At 33.6% G+C, this 17,522-nt stretch overlaps 1 protein-coding gene across 3 annotated transcripts in view; it reads right to left on the bottom strand.

Annotated features, from left to right (window-relative positions):
- whd (carnitine O-palmitoyltransferase whd) overlaps positions 1-17,522 on the bottom strand; it is a 43,636-nt gene that overhangs the window by 14,307 nt on the left and 11,807 nt on the right. For all 3 annotated transcript variants that reach the window (XM_089232412.1, XM_089232414.1, XM_089232369.1), the window contains 8 exons: positions 15,755-15,891; positions 14,179-14,356; positions 12,228-12,329; positions 10,369-10,506; positions 9,683-9,760; positions 9,375-9,482; positions 8,782-8,866; positions 1,227-1,341 (listed from right to left, as the gene is read on the bottom strand). In XM_089232412.1, the coding sequence (XP_089088538.1) occupies positions 1,227-1,341; positions 8,782-8,866; positions 9,375-9,482; positions 9,683-9,760; positions 10,369-10,506; positions 12,228-12,329; positions 14,179-14,356; positions 15,755-15,891 (941 nt within the window). The remainder of the gene's footprint in view (positions 1-1,226; positions 1,342-8,781; positions 8,867-9,374; positions 9,483-9,682; positions 9,761-10,368; positions 10,507-12,227; positions 12,330-14,178; positions 14,357-15,754; positions 15,892-17,522) is intronic.

Below are 17,522 nucleotides of genomic sequence, written 5' to 3'. Positions count from 1 at the left end.
CCAATTTGAAATAAAAACCAGTGAAGCGCAGCATTTTCTCCCCAAAGTGAAGTGCTGTTGTGCACTCCCTAAAAACACCCACCACCATCTCTGCTATTGAGATTTGAATTCTCATTCTATGACCAAAAATGCTTGTTTAAGAGTCTTATATCACTTCTTAAAGATTGTCCCGTGAATTTAGAGTCACACTGTATGTTGGTAAAAGACCATCCTACCTACAACTAAGACTAACAACATAATGGGGGCAGCGATCAAAGCAACGAATGTGAAGGAAGAGAAGCGAGTTGAGAATATAGCTGCAAGCAAGGAATATAGCACACATAGTTGGGGTATTTGATATAATAGTTTAAAAAATAGTTAGTTAGTTTAAAAAATAGTTTGATCATTTGTTACGGTCTCATGTGATAAGTTGAAAATTATGAGTAGCAATTTACATTTTCATTTATAGAAATGTGTGTTCAAAAATATCATTTTTACTATAACCATACACAAAAAAACATATATACCCATATATTATGTAATTATGTGCATGGGTATATAGGAAGAATATACACCTATAAATACATGCCCATATATATCATATATATATACCATACACATACCCTTTTAAATCAAAGGAACAAAAATGAAAATGGAAGACAAATAATTTTAGTATTACTTTTTCTCTTATGTATTTCAATGTTCTCTAGTTGAGCCTAAACCTTTGATAATTTAAATCTCATTTGTAGTTTTCTCGAATGATTCAAACTAAATTTATTTCATTTAACACAACACTCATTACTGGTACATTAATGTACACTTCATACCTATGTCCGAGTTCAAAAAAATTAATCTATTTTTATAGCATGTACCCCATGTCTGGGACACAGTGTGGGATACATTTTTTCGTAAAAAAATAATTTTTCATACAAATACTATTAAGATTCATGCTTTAAGAAAATTCTCAAGTAAATATAAGTAATAGAAGGATATTCATTATTTTTATTCATATGAAAATAATATAATAGTTACCATTGTACAAAGAAACATTATCCATCTTTCGAATGATACCAAATATGCAGGGATCATGAAATACAATGCATTCAAAAAATTAAGATACAAGTTGGCCGCCATGACATACTGAGTACGTCACTCGAAGTTGAGGAGTTAAATGAGAGTTTTTTGATTTGGTTATGGAAACCAGAAGATTGAAATCACACTGAATATGTAAAAAATTTGATAAAAACCTTTGTATTTCAGCAGGCTTCATTAGACGTCCCAAGTAATACACGGTCAATTTGTAATAACGGCCATTATGATAAACAGCCACATGCTGACTATCACTCAAATGAACAAGTTTGTCTAAAAATGAATTCATAACAGCAAGGTTTTAGTTCGTGACAGGTTAACACACTGAAATAACATATACATTGCAAAAGTAAAAAATAAATAATGTGACATGATCTACAACTTGTATATTAAATATACATAGAAGTGTTTACCAAATTATTCAATACTAGCTGATACCCGGCGACGTTGCCCGCCCCGTAAAAAATTTATATATGTATAGCTTAATAATTATATCTTGATGAAAAAAATTTCTGCATCAAGTAAAAAAAAATTACTTTTATTTTTAAATATTTTAATTAAAAACTTGAGGCAATCGCTTGTGGATACACAATATTTTTGTTTGTCCATCTGGTGTGTAGATGTACAAATTTTTGCTATTACCAACACGTGAACAGGTGACGAAAAGGTGTCTGTGTGAAAAACAGGGCTCAAGTAAGTTGATACCTGGGTCATTCCATTTCAAATCACCCGGCAAAATGCCAAAATGACACCCATAGTCTCAGATTTCAATGATTTTTTTTTTATTTGTTGCATTTACCATCCTTATTAACTATGTGAAATATTATTTGCATATCTCTAAAACTTTTTGAGAAAAAAAATGTTGAAATTTAACAAAAATTGATGCAGATTACTTTTCCGAGGCTCAATTTTTAAGCGGTATTGTTTGAGAAAATAAATCATAACTTTTTCAATTTTCAATATATTCAAGTGAAATTTTCACTAAAGTGTTCACAAAAACATACAGAATATGAATGAATAAAAATAATTCATACACTTACATTTGAAATTTACATGCAAAAAAATTATGTAAACTTTGTTTTTGTGGTATTTTTCATTAGAAAAAATACAATTTTTCAAACGTATTTTTAGACCAGAGGCACAGCAGTTACCAAAACAACTTTTATTTTAAATTTCTCCTAAATATATGAAGTAAAATACTGGAGAAAAAAAAATAATGGTTTTTTGACCGTTAATATGTTTATTCTGGCTCGCAACACAAAATTCTTCAAAATAAGACTGGATCGTTCCGATTTCAAATCATTCAACTAGATACTGAAATGCAACCCATCATCCCGGATTCCAATTATTATTTTTTATTTATTGCTTCTACCATGCTTGTTGACCATGCAAAGTTTCATGTACATATCTCGAAAAAATTTTGAGGAAAAAAAATGTTTTCTAACCTCACGAATGACGTCTCTTAGGCTAACCCATTCAAGCAATATTATTTGTGAAAATATATCATAACTTTGCAGATTTTCAATATATTCAAATGAAATTTCCACTAAAATGCTCACAAAAAAATGTAGATTATGACTAGGAAAGAAAATTTAAACCTTTGCATTAAAAAATTAGATTGCAAAAAAATTGATGAAATTTAATTTTTGATTCTTTTTACAATAAAAACACAATGACTCACCTTTGCTTTTTCATTTACAAAAGCTCTCCTGCTTTTCGCACAGCATATTCAGTGACATTGAACTCTTCAGATTTTTTTCCTTGTTCCCCTTTCCTAAAGCAGGGGCCAGAGTTAAAATTTGCAGTTTTCCCCTTGTTGTGATGGTTAAATTGAGTCTTATTTCTAATTAACTTTATCAAAATAATCATATTTGCTTTCTGTTTAATATCTTCATTAAGTGTGCTTTGAGATTCATTTTCTGGTAATTCTTCAAAAACTTTACAAACATTTGGTTTGAAAGTGTTACAAGCAGATTCAACTTTTCTTTTGGCATTGTTTGACTTGCACTGTGGAGCTACCCCATGAAGTTTAATTGGTGACTCTTCTATGTTCTGTAGACATGAATTTATTTCTTCAAGTGCTTCTTGTTTAATAATTGACATTTTTCCAAGTTACTTCTCTACATTGCTATCACTGTTCATCTCTTCACAGTATTCAGTTTCTTCACCTAACTTGTTGTTTATATTCACTGTCCCTACAGGCATTCCATATTTTTTGCCCTGGAATTGATTTTGTACAACCATTTATTTCATTTATACATGAAAAATACAAGTTTACTATCCTTAAACCTTTTGTTATTTTTTTTCTTCTGACATTTTAAAGGATTAAAGCATGCTTTTGGATGTATTTCATACTTTGAGAAAAAAGCTCTATGATGCTTAAACATACAGTAGATAAATGTTCAGAACTTGCTCCACTCCTCAATATTGATGTCCGATGGGTCCAATGATGTAATGGGTAACAGATTTTACACTTTTGCGTAACACTTTTTATGACAGTCAGATCCAGTTTTTTTTTCCAACACTATAAATTTCAAGTGTCTTTTCTGACATTTTACTTTGAATTCCAAAATGATATAAAATATTTAGCTCAAATGGAAATTGTGTTATCATAAGAAAAATTTTCTAACCCTGAGTTGGCTACTGTATGGAGCACATTCTGTCTTCAGGAAGATCATAATTGAGACTTGCATCATTTTATGGGGAGCAGTTTAGTTCTAACACTTTTGTTTTAGTTTCCTCAATGAAGCAGCAGCAGTGACTTTATCATCACCTGCTGGGATGATAAAGTCTTATAATTAAATAAAACACCAGCTGCCCTCTGAAGGACAAAGACCAGTGTGCCATAGTTTATATCTTCACAGAAGCTATTATTATTTCTTACAATCATCATCACAACAAGAAACATTACATCTTATATATCACCACCAGGCAATATATACATTAGGTTTTCAATTCTACTCTCTTCCATCTGCCTCAGCTACAACAATTAGGTTGTAGCTGATAATTTCATTCTTTGTTATTTAATGCCTCATATTCTGGCTTTTTATCAGCAATTTTAAATTATTTCTTGGGAAAAATATATAGAGGCTTGTGTTAAATATTATAATGTAGATTTTTTTTTCACACAAGTATAACCATTTCATATTTATCATATACATTAAATGTATATGATGTATTAAATGTATAATGTTTATTAAAATATATGCTGTAAAAATCAAAGTAATTAAAAAAAAATTTAACACTGTTGTGGTAAAATAACTTTATAATTAAGCATATTAAAAAACTTCAAAAATTAATCTATATATATATATATATGATTAATATTATCTGGATTTATCAAATACAAAATAATTCTTTATGCAAAAATATATCAGATTGCAAAAGTTTGTCTTTGTTGCATCATAAGAAATATTTATAGATCAATTAAAAGTGAAATTAATTATTTGGAATTTGAACACTTCTAAGAATCTGAACATGAAGGTTAAATTTGAAAAATTATTTTGTTCACCTAAAACCTTTTTTTTTTCACCAACTCCCATTTGACATATTACATTAGCATTTCTAATTATTTCATAAATTCATTTAATCCTAGAATTTTAAAATTTATTAATTGTTTTGAATTATTGCATTAACTACTCCTGAAACTTAATTTAGTGAATACTGTAATAAATGTATAAGCGTACATGAAAAATAAAATATAAATTTCTCTTTACTAAGCATGAATCATTATATTAAGTCAAAATGTACAAATATAATTAATATAGTCATATAAGTACAATTGTGTTTTGTTACTCAAATGTATTAACTGTCAAAATAATGTTTACTTTTCTACAGTCTTCTTAATATATTAATAGGGTTAAATTTTAAAAAAATTGAAAATTCCTGCTGTGCATCCAAAAAAAAGTGTTTAAAAAATTGTGTTAAAAATAAAAAAACAATAATAAAAAAATTAAATTTAAATGACTTTTTTCCTCTAAGGTTTAAATTTTCTTTCCTAGTCATAATCTACATTTTTTTGTGAGCATTTTAGTGGAAATTTCATTTGAATATATTGAAAATCTGCAAAGTTATGATATATTTTCACAAATAATATTGCTTGAATGGGTTAGCCTAAGAGACCTCATTCGTGAGGTTAGAAAACATTTTTTTTCTCAAAATTTTTTCGAGATATGTACATGAAACTTTGCATGGTCAACAAGCATGGTAGAAGCAATAAATAAAAAATAATAATTGGAATCCGGGATGATGGGTTGCATTTCAGTATCTAGTTGAATGATTTGAAATCGGAACGATCCAGTCTTATTTTGAAGAATTTTGTGTTGCGAGCCAGAATAAACATATTAACGGTCAAAAAACCATTATTTTTTTTCTCCAGTATTTTACTTCATATATTTAGGAGAAATTTAAAATAAAAGTTGTTTTGGTAACTGCTGTGCCTCTGGTCTAAAAATACGTTTGAAAAATTGTATTTTTTCTAACGAAAAATTCCACAAAAACAAAGTTTACATAATTTTTTTGCATGTAAATTTCAAATGTAAGTGTATGAATTATTTTTATTCATATTCTGTATGTTTTTGTGAACACTTTAGTGAAAATTTCACTTGAATATATTGAAAATTGAAAAAGTTATGATTTATTTTCTCAAACAATGCCGCTTAAAAATTGAGCCTCGGAAAAGTAATCTGCATCAATTTTTGTTAAATTTCAACATTTTTTTTCTCAAAAAGTTTTAGAGATATGCAAATAATATTTCACACAGTTAATAAGGATGGTAAATGCAACAAATAGAAAAAAATCATTGAAATCTGAGACTATGGGTGTCATGGCTGGGTGATTTGACATGGAATGACCTACCTGCCACTGCTAACGACTGGCGTTGCGCTTTGTTGATTGTCACGACAAAAGCGCTAAATGAATCGGGAACTGTGATCGCTTGAAAGTGAATGGCATTTCTTCGCTGATAATTGGGATACGTGGAATGAAGACATTTTTCTTTGTCACATCCAGTTAGAATCGTTGCTTCAATGATGCAATTGTGCAATTTCTTCACGCAGAGTCTGGTGCCATTGCAGAGTCTCGGTGTGTCCAAATTTCTTAAAAGCATTATAGGTGCTCCGACTTTGAGGGTCAAATTGTGTGGTGGCACACCCGGAATATCCAAAAGAGTTCAGAAATTCTGCAGGATACAGAACTAAATGTCTGTGCCGTGTCTGTGACAGTGTCAACCGATTTGTAAGATGTGGAGTCTCCTGGAATAATTTTTAGGATTTTTTCGTCGATCTTGCTCACACTGTCATTTTTCAGTGCCAGAATCGCTCTCAGAAAGCCACTCATGGTTTTGGTCATTTTGTTGAATGTTTGGGAAGACTTTGTCTGCAAGTTCTTGAACTGAGTTTAACAACTGCCAAAATCCATTTGGGAACGTAATCGGTCCAGTGCTTGTGTCTACTGTTTGGTCAACTGTTGAGAAAATGATAGCAGTGCTGAGTCATTTTGCAGTTGAACTCGCATGTTTGTGGATAATGATAATTTTTTAACTTCGTGCAAGAGTGTTGATGATTCGAGGCAAGCATTGAGTTCATCAGTTGGCGTTGAACATTTTTATTCCCAGTTTTGTCAGCGTAGTTGTTGTTCTCTGTTGTTAGCGACGTCATACGTCCTGCTTGTGCAGCGAATATTATTCAAACGCCTTTTACACATTTTTTAAATTGTAACTATACCTATACGATGGGCGGTTGATGAGATAAAGGCCGCATTAGCACTTACAGGACACCCTGTATACAGGCAAGCAAAAATACCCGGCGCTTCCCGGGTTTTCTTCAATTACTGGGAGGATTGGAAATGTGACAAACCGTTATAAATGAATAAACTGTTATAATAATAGAATTAAAGGTGTGGCAAACCATTGTAAAGGCATATATTCACGTCTGAAACGCATTGTTGGAAACCACGGTAACAAAAGTAAACGTTTCGAAAGTAATTGTTGAGGCCCCAAAACCATTGTTGCCCGACAGTTTTTTGCCCATTTCAGGTATTTGCCCAGCTCTGACGACGTTTTAAAGTAGCCTACGGTTCAATCCCGGACCTGTTTGGTATATATGCAAAATCTGGTGACGATCCGTCTAAAACTGTAGATTTGTATAAAGAGCATACATACTTTCACATTTATATATAAGATAGGCTACACCTATTTTTCAATTGCATAAATAAATTATCTTAACAAAAATTTGTTTTCTGTTGTTTCTGATTAGGAAAAAAAGCTAATACAGATTGAAAAAAATACAGTATAGGATGGGCTAGTAGCCCATTCACTTCACTTAAGGTGAGAAAGCCCAGCTCACAATGCTGCAGTGCTCTATACTTACAATTTTAGTTATGATTCTAGCACATAGGTGTGGTTTGTATTTATAGGGAAGAAAGAGTTAATAAATAGTGTTTACATGTGAACAGTGTTCACTGATTCTATCTCGACTGAAAATTTTTTTTTATCTGTCTAATCTATATTTTTCAGAGCTTTCAGTAGCCGTCATGACCGCAGGGAGCTACTATAGCTCTTCATTTGGAGGAATATAAGGTGTGTCCCAAAATGATAAAGCCACATACAATATTCTATACATAACAATTTATTTTTTCGAAGTGAAAATTATTTTCTAACTAGAAATCTCTGACTGCACAGGATTAAAACTACAATAAAGGTATATCTGCATTTCTTATGACAGAAAAAAAATTAGATCAAACAGAGGAATCAAAACCTATCCCAAAAACCGCACAGGGATACTCTTAGATGCATGAAGTCTATAGTGGACATCTTTATAAAAATAATTGCGATTGTGATTCATGCTAAGTTTTTGAAAATGCAAATGCTCTCTATAGGGCCTACTGCACATAGTCTGGATAGATCTGCGACATATTTTTGTAGTGATCTTTGGAACATTGAGATAGAAAGTTCTTAAAATGGCGCCAGTCATATAGTTTTCTTTTATTGCACATACGTAGAACTCTATCTGATCTACAGGAGATCCTACAAGGTGGGATATGGTCTTGGGAGTGATGATAGAGAGTACATCTACAGCTGGGATGAGCCCCGCCAGTGCCTGGTTGTAGACCTCTGTGATGACAGAAGATAACAGAGTAGTTGGCCTTAAAGTAATTCAACGATGAATTGGATTGTTCATCTGAGGTAATAAGTAACGAGAAGTGAAGCGTAAGATGAGGCGGGTTGTCACTGTAGCAGAATGGGGGGAGTGAAAAGTATTTTTATAGAGTTTTTTTTTTTTCAACAGCACTTTGCCATAAACAAGCATATTTTCAAGACGGATTTGCTGAGATGCATGCTATCAACCATTTGAGGGTGCATATGAACATTCAGATTGGATTGAAGTTTGTTTTTCATCGTGCAAGGGCCAACAAGGTTATGCTGCACCAAACAATGATCAAGGGGTATAATGACTTGTGGTAGACATAGTTTGGAACCAAACGTAGTTTTCAAAAAAATTATCCTAAATAATGTAGGATTTTTTTTTACTACACTCAGTAAACATACTAGAACTCAGAATATACATTCACTGATATGCATGCAATAGTATTACTATGTTGTATTTTCTGCAATGGGAAGTAAATTAAATCCAACTTCTCTGTTACTCAAGGGAACTTGAATATGATGCGAATTGGTTAAGAACATTGAAATAAGAATAAGGCACAAGCTCTTACCAACATCTTTTCCAGGAATACGTGTGGTATTGAACAGTCTTTCATATTGAGCTGAACATAAAGGAACCATGCCTTGGACCATAATCTAAAGATTAAATAGTTTGAAATATGAGCAGTGAATATCACAAGGGTATGAATTTTTTCCCAAATAAAATATGACCAAAAATAACATATAAAGAGGTTCTAACACACAACAATTAGAGAATAAATAACATGGTGCCGTAACATATTTTTGGGATATAAGATTATAAATTCATAAATAAAATTGTTTCAAAAAGAATCTGAAAAATACAAGGGGAAAAATGCAAAATCATAATTTAAAAAAAATTTACATAGGAGTTAGATTTTGGGCAATACAGTAAAAGTCTATTATAACTAGAGCTTAAAAGGACAGGAAAAATTGTTGTTATAATGCTTTTATTGATACACTGTCTTGAACATTGCAAGTCGCTTCAAATGGAGAAATTTTTTCCATGCTTATTGCATCAGACATTTAATGTACTTTAGACATTACCTGGTGACGAAACAATTCTGGTCAACTGAATCAATAACCTCAATTACAGAGTCCAAAAAAAAAAACATGGAGAACTTACAGGATTCAAAGTCTCACGATCAATGGATCTTCTGAAGAGAAAACATGCATGGATGATGTTTGCTGCTCTTGCTGCTTGATTTGACGTTGGATAGACTAGAATGGCATCCTGAAATAGATTAAAAACAATAAATTTCAGTTGAATGTTTAATATTAAAAGAAAAACTTTAAAGCAGAACAGGAGAAAGTAAAAGAGTGGTGCAATGGGAGGCTTTTAATAGTACAATGACCTATAAAAGGTCATGATCTGTCAAAACTGTGATAAGTTGGATGACAATAAATTAGCATACAGAAATTATGGTATCTTACAATGCCGTAGAAATTGCTGTTGATCATGAGAGGTCCTCGACCACGTAGGTAAATGAATTCTTCCCACCAATCAGATACCTATGTATAATAAATTGATAGAGTTATATTGTAAGTATTTTACACACCAACACCAAATAATATGAAAAAATTCAGTCGCGACTAGAGCTCATGTAATCTTCGGCCACCTTATTGTAAATTTGCTTGATGTGATCTTTGTATTTATGTAAGTTTAACAAAGAATTCTAATCACTCAATCGTGTCAACCAAAATGATTTCAATAATTAAGTGTGCGAAAAACATGTGGCTGTACCAAAGGACTGGATATGGTCTATACACAGAAATAAATTGAAGAGTTCAGCCATAACAGTAACAGTTTATGTTAAATTTTTTGGGAAATTACAATTTCGATTAAATAATGTTCTATGTAGCTGCTGTTATAAGTCTCTTAAGTTCTTGCAGAAACCACCACAATTGTTGTTGCTACCACTCCATACTCGGCTGCAATTCAAACAAAACACAGGTGTATCCCTAATGCAGCTATTTTTATTGTGCCACCTCTAAAGTTCAAAAAACCACAGGTAGTCATTTAGCCCAAATCTTCAATTGATGTTTCTGCTGATAACATACAAGCTTGCATGGGAGTACACTCAAGAGCACATATTTTCATATTACCTAAGTATACTCACATAATTGGAGGACCACCATGACTTGGCAATCAAATAACGCTGCAGCCTTCGTCCAATTCCATCTTCAAACTCTTTGGTGAGCTTTTTCATTCTTTCAAATTTTTCATCATCAAGTAAAGGTCTTACAGAATGTAGATACTTTACAAATTAAGAGTAAAAATAATTAATAACCAACAATAAAAAATTTCTAATAAATTACCAGCCATTTAGTAACAAAAAATGTAAGCAATCAGCTAAAATGAATTAGAAAATCAGATTTTGATTTATCTTCTTTTATAAGAGGATGTGTGAAAACCATGAGGTGGGTATGGTATTAGATATGCCCCAATAAGCACAGGATAAAAATTCTACAAAGTATGGTGGATTCTGCTTATAGCGTTTTAAAAAAAAACTGTTGTGAAGATCATTGTAACAGGGAAAATGTTTTAAATATTGATGAGTATTAGTAAGAGTTTGGATAACAAAAATTAGTTGAGTCATTCTAAATGGGAACCTTAGCAAGATCTAATGTATACTGTTCGGAGGACAATAAATAAATGAGAGGGATTGAGTTCATTTAAATTATAGTCGACTATCGTGCATTAATCCGGCACATATCAAATCAAGGTGTGCCGAATCACTGGAAGTAAATTGGAAAAGCCCATTTGAATTATATAAACTGCTGCGCACTAACACGAGTCCAGACATAAATTTCTCCAGTGCACGCATTCTTTCAATGCAAGATTCTTAGCATCAAATTGCATAGCTAGCCAGGACTTTCTGGTTGGCTGAAGTTGATTTTCTGTGGTTCCAAACTTTGAGGTGCAAATACGAGCTGATCTCCTCGTTGAAAAGTCTCGCTACAGAGACCAACTGGCCTACAAACAGTACAAATATTCAATCATTACACTTCACTCACTCCACTTCTAAAATATAGATGGCAGCACCGAAAACTCAGACAGAACACCAGATACGAACTCAGAATGTTAGGTGCATACACACTTCCGGCAAAACTCACTAGGTAGTAAATTGCCCATGGCGATAGACCTGAGTTGTGGTCAGTTTGCAAGAAAGAGACAGAACTTTCTAAAAGCTTATCTTGTCCATTTGCATGTATAAAACACAGAAATGAGCTGATCAAATCACAAATGGGTGGGATACCTACTAATCAGACTAGATCGTGTACATAGCATAGAATATACACTTTCAGTATTTAATCTTCCTGTAAATTCAAATTTATCTAACTTTGAAACTGTTAATTTCGGCTTTGGTAGGTTTTTGTCTTTTTTATAGTGTTCTAAGTGTATATCGTACATACACTTAAAACATACGTTCGGGTAGGTACCAACTCGAAAGAAATTCCTCAGTGGAATGCTTCTGAGGTTCATGTGCAGTTGAGTAGCAATAGATAAATCACGGAATTTAAGGAATGACTGGACAAAAAGATTGACCGACTCTGTGGGAGGCAGTGAAGGTCATTTACGATCATATGTTCTACCTACATCATGTAAAAATTAAAGTAAAATAACCTTTTAAATATATTTGTAATTCATTAACACAAATAATAACACTATTTACGGAAAATGACCATGTATATACTAATAAATTCACAAAATTACGAATATTCTCTTACACACACTTCTCTTGGTGTTTTAAAAAACATGTCTTCAAATTTTGGGAAGTACCAGGAACAAACTAAACAGTTTCCCGTAGAAACTGATGAAAAATTGCACTTCAGCTAATGAATGTGTGATTCCAGAGCAAATTATCTTCATTAGCTAAGGTATTACTGTATTAACTCAACCTACGTGATACTTATTGACTATAATCAAGAAACATGCAGATATTCAAACAATAAGAAAAACATTAAGATTACATACCCGAGACATGGTGTCCTTTAGACCAGGCAGAGGAAGATTCGGCAATGATCCTTGAAAGCTGTACAGTTTTGGCTTCCTCTTTACAATCATCTTTGTTGCAAACTAAATTTAATTGAAAAAAATAATCTACTCAAATTTCCAAATGAACCACTCAATACTTAACACAAACAAAAATCAGAATCTTCTAACAAAGAGCTATAAAGAAGGCAAGATGAAAACTAACATTACTATGTTACATGAAAAAAAGCTTTCCTTAGTTTCAGCTATATAAGAATCCAATGCAAATTTGATGAGAGATTTCAAAAGCATCAACCAAAACTTGAGTACTGTCATTTCATTTGAAGCTGGACATACAGCTCAAATTAATGATTAAACCTCAGTTTTATGAGACAAAATTATTTCTTAATATTCTCAGACCGTGAGAGACTCTAAAATTTTTTTTATCAGTATCTAATTTTATGAATGTGACAGCTCATGCCTAAACGATTCCAACAAGTGATTGGCAATAAGTTTTTTTACATGAATTTTACTATACAGTAGATGAGGGTTGTTACTTACAGTTTTACTAAGTAGAACATAGTACATCTCTCACTTATGCATCGTTGCAAGGCAGAACCGTGCTTAAGGGGTGTGTAACCAATGTGGTTGCACCAGGCCCTGCACTTTCTGAGGCTCCACACTCTCATGGTAAATTATTAGAGGCTTTCACCAATTCTTAGATTATTTACTTATATTTATCCTGAATTTTCATCAATTCTGGAATTATTCATCAATTATGGGATTTTTCTCATTAATTTTGAATTTCTGTCAATTATGGAAAATTTTCTCATTAATTCTGAATTTTCATAGTCTAGGATTTTATTTCTCTAAAAATTTATTCCAAAATATTTTTCCATTATTAATTTTGGGATTTCTTTCATTAATTCTGAATTTTTATCGATTCTGGAATTATTTCTTTCATCAATTTTGAATTTTCATTGTTGCAGGAATTACTTCTTTCAATTACCTTTAATTCATCAATTATAAAACTTTTATTAGTTTCAGGGGAATTGTTTCTCTCATTCATTTAAAATTAGCTTCAGTGCTGAATTTTCATTAATTTTTGTGTTTACAGTTTTTTGAGTGGATATTACATTCCAAAATAATGAAAAGATGCTGATTCCTCTCCCCTACAAGATATATACAATTGGTGCAAAGGGGTCTTGAACAGCTTTGATTACCCAAAATCGTTGAGATGCACCAAGCCCATGCTATTTCTTTGGCACCAGACCTGCGTCTTGAAAGGGTGGCCCAAGTGCAAAGGAACAAGAAAAAAAAGAACCATAAATGAGAGGCATATAAGTGAATAGCAGTATTTATACCTATAGCTGACTTGAAATGTAGAAAATTGTATTATAACAGAGAGAAATGTATAAGTTAGAGATCACTGTATCTGTTTGTATCATGAACAGAACAGTGTGAGTATTCTTCCCTCTCCCCCCATTTAAGGTCAGCTAGTTAGTCATCTATCTGATCAGTGTGCAAGGTTTCATTAAATTATTATTGCTTACATTTCAATTTCTAAATGCAAGGTATGGTCATGAGATATTCACCATAGAACACAAGTTGTTTGAAATGACATGGCAAAATGTTTGCCCATGTGCACTAAAAAAATATAAAAATATCTATCCTTCGATATTTCAGGATAATCACGTAATAACAATTTACAATGGATGATTTAACACAACAAAATCTATATGAAAGTCGTCTTCTATTACAAAGAAAAATCAGGCATATCCTTTTGCAACGCAAGATATTCTATTCACCTCACCGAAATTATTTTAAAATATTGCAAAATTATGAACTAAAGGGTGAATTACACACATTTAAATAGATCAAACAAATTTAATTTATAACAAAGATCAAATATCATTAACACGGAAAAATTTGCTTAAAATGAATTCCAGCTTACCAGCCAAAACCGGGTGTATACAGATATTTTTCTACCTCCACGACTTTCATACATCCATCCTTTGTACATGAAAAGAAGTTTTACCATGTACCGAAGAATATTCACAAAAATCAACCATAGAACCAACGTTTCCATCAGGCAAAGCGCTACAAAGCTGAACGACTGAAAGATGTGCGCCCTGATAAAAATCAAAAGGATAGCATTCTTAGTATGCAAGTTAGAACTTCATAAAAATGAGAGAAAAATGTACTTAATATTTTTCTTCACCATCCATTATGTCAATGTAATTTTATTATTTTGCAAACACAACACGCTCCAATAAATAACAGATTTATGCGACAATAAACAACATAAATGAATATATGTTGTATAAATGGGATTTTTAAACCTTAAAATTTATGATAAAAATACATTTACACAATCAAGAAAAATTTTCATTACCAAAAAAAAAAAACTCACAAAATAGAACAAAAAAATTTAAAAAAAGTTATACAAAAAAGTCAACAAAAAAAATCAGAAAAATTCTTAGGAGCACTTCTTTACCTGCTAATAAATGAAATATAGTCATCAATGAAGTTTGCTAAAAATGCATGATGAAAAATAATATAAATTTAACCATTTTGAAAGATAGGCGAATCCGACAAGGCATTTTGCCTGTTTAAGCATTTAACTTGATATTTATGCTTGACACTCACAACATGTTACTTATATTTTTAATATTTTATTTCCCACTTGGGCAAGCACTGATACTCAGAATAATTCTTTTGTCAATTTCATTTCTTTCTTTTTCTTTTTTTGTGTTCCTCGCACTTTTACTTGTCAATTTTATGGGGACAACAGATTTCTAATTTTTCTCTGCTTTGCTACAGCATGAGCTGCATTCTCAAAACAAAGTCTTTAGATGAGTGACAACCCTCACTTGGTCTTTCATACAGTCTCACACTGTCACTCATTCAGGTAAGATACAATTTTTCCTTTTTGTTTTGGGAGAAGTTAAACCCTTCGGGGAAGCCCAGAGTGAGTTGTGTTTGCTAGGCCAGGGTTAAGTACCTTATAATCGAATCTGACATCATTAGGCTCTCCGAGACCGCCCATCCCTTTTCGAAAGAGCACAAACCATTCCAAGATGGTGTCTCTGGACGGTCACCTGTCATGTCTGTCTGTCACTCACATGATCACCCACCACTTGTCCACTCATATGGTCACTCACCCCTTCAATTGATCACTCAGTCACTGATGTCTTTACTTGGACACTCATATGGTCACTCAGCCCCACGTTCACTTCATCACTCGTGTAATCACTTACTTGGTGACTGATCCACTCCAAATCAGGGCAGGTGAAATGTCAAGGGCTAAATGTTGGAGGCAAATTTCCATAAACTAGTGAAGGTATGACTATAATAATTTGCACTTTTCTGAAGGGGAGGGGAATACTGTATATGCCCCCCTAAACCTATCACTACCATATATGCTTGTTTCCTATGATTTTTAAACATTTTTATTTCCCAGTGAAAAATTAGGACAAAACAATAATTCCATGAAGTAAAAAGGTGTAAATATGTAAAGAGATTCTTACAGTCCAATGTATGAAGTAACACTATGAGTAAAACTGAAAGGCATCTCTGTATTTCTCCAATTTATCATAGCAACCACAGCTGCAACAAAAAGAAAGCTGTATGGTGGCACAGGATACATTGTGTTCCAGAGATGATTCTAAAAGTGAGAGAAAAAATATATAATATAATATGTACCCGACAGCATTAATGGACAAGATTAATATTTTTACATATATACACACATAGGCAATAGAACCTACGGGCTGATGCCATTTGAGCCCCTCTAATAAATTTTGTAAGGGGGCTGAATTCTGCTTCACTTGGCCTCCTAGACATATCACTAATTAAGTATACACCAGAGCCAACGAGAATAACTTATAATCCTCTTTATTTACACAGACGCCTAAACCAGAGCGTCCGACATCTCTCATGTCCAACAGTCAACAATTTTCTATCTCTTTGGCCCCATGGCCTTTTCACCCGATCCGATTATTATACATCACTTCATTTCACTTCCGACACATTCCCCCCTTTTATGTTTATTTTTTTCATAAAAATGACTCTAGTTTATAGTGTCAGTGAGCGGATAGTGCTGGGGCTTCCGCACCACACGACCGTATCGTGTTGCTCTGATGGGGACGGATGTTTGTACTCCTGAAGACTCTCCAGTTGGCCTTCTCAGCGTAGTGTCGTTATCCGGAACTGTCGCACCAACGGGTGGAAGTTCTACAATTCCTGGATCTGATTCTGAACCAGGCTCGGGGCGTTCAGTCCTGTTCAGATGGAACTGATTTCTTCTCACGGATCCCCTTGGCGTCTTGATGATGAAAGATCTTGGGGTATCTGCTCTGCGCTCGATTTCGCCCCACGTCTTCATGTCCGCCACCCACACTGTGTCTCCTACATTCAGCTGCTCTCGAGTGCGGACACCATGGCGATTATCGTAATTTTTCTTCTGCTTCTCAATCCTTGCCTTCTCCTTCCCCCTTAAGCGATCTTTGTCGGGTTGGCAAGGCTTTAGCAGATGTGGGTAAATCGGAACCTTTGTTCTAAGGCGACGCCCCATCAGCAGCTGAGCTGGACTATACCCATTCTCCAATGGCGTGTTTCTGTACTGGAGCAGTGCTAGGTGTGGATCTGAATTTTTCTTCATCAGCCCTTTGGCCACCTTGACCATGGATTCGATGAATCCGTTTGCTTAAGGAAATCTTGGACTTGACGTCAGGTGCTCAAATCCATACGTCCGTGCAAATTCTTGGAATTGGGAGTTTCTCACTTTCTCGAATTGGCCCCCGTTGTCACTGCGTACCTTCTTCGGAATGCCATGGCGGGCAAAGATTGATTTGCAGTGCTCAATGACATTCGCTGAAGTGAGCGAGTTCAACAACGCGTACTCTGGGTACCGAGAGTAGTAATCAGCGAGTAGCAAATACCATTTCCCGTTCAACTTGAACAAATCAATGGCTACCATTTCCCATGGTCTAGAAGGGAAGTCTGTCGGAATTAGTGGATCATGCCTGTAGCTCCTATTCTGACAACAAACAGCGCACTTCTTGATCCTGTCTTCAATTTGCGTTGACAGACCGGGCCACCAAACACACTCTCTCGCAAGGGTACGACACTTGTTCACCCCCAAGTGACCACAGTGAAGTCGTTCTAGAATGTCTTGCTGTAAGACTGGTGGTATCACAAGGCGACTGTTTCGTAGCAGTAAGTCATCCTCGATGAACAGCTCGTCCTTGACGTAGAAGTATGGTAATTCTGCTTGGCTCAATGTTTTCTTATCTG

The sequence above is a fragment of the Pholcus phalangioides genome, unplaced genomic scaffold, assembly GCF_987345545.1.
Source record: "Pholcus phalangioides strain wild (caught in Gottingen) unplaced genomic scaffold, Ppha-v1.0 ptg000001l_1, whole genome shotgun sequence".
Lineage (NCBI taxonomy): Eukaryota > Metazoa > Arthropoda > Arachnida > Araneae > Pholcidae > Pholcus > Pholcus phalangioides.
This window is presented reverse-complemented; position numbering and strand designations above follow the sequence as displayed.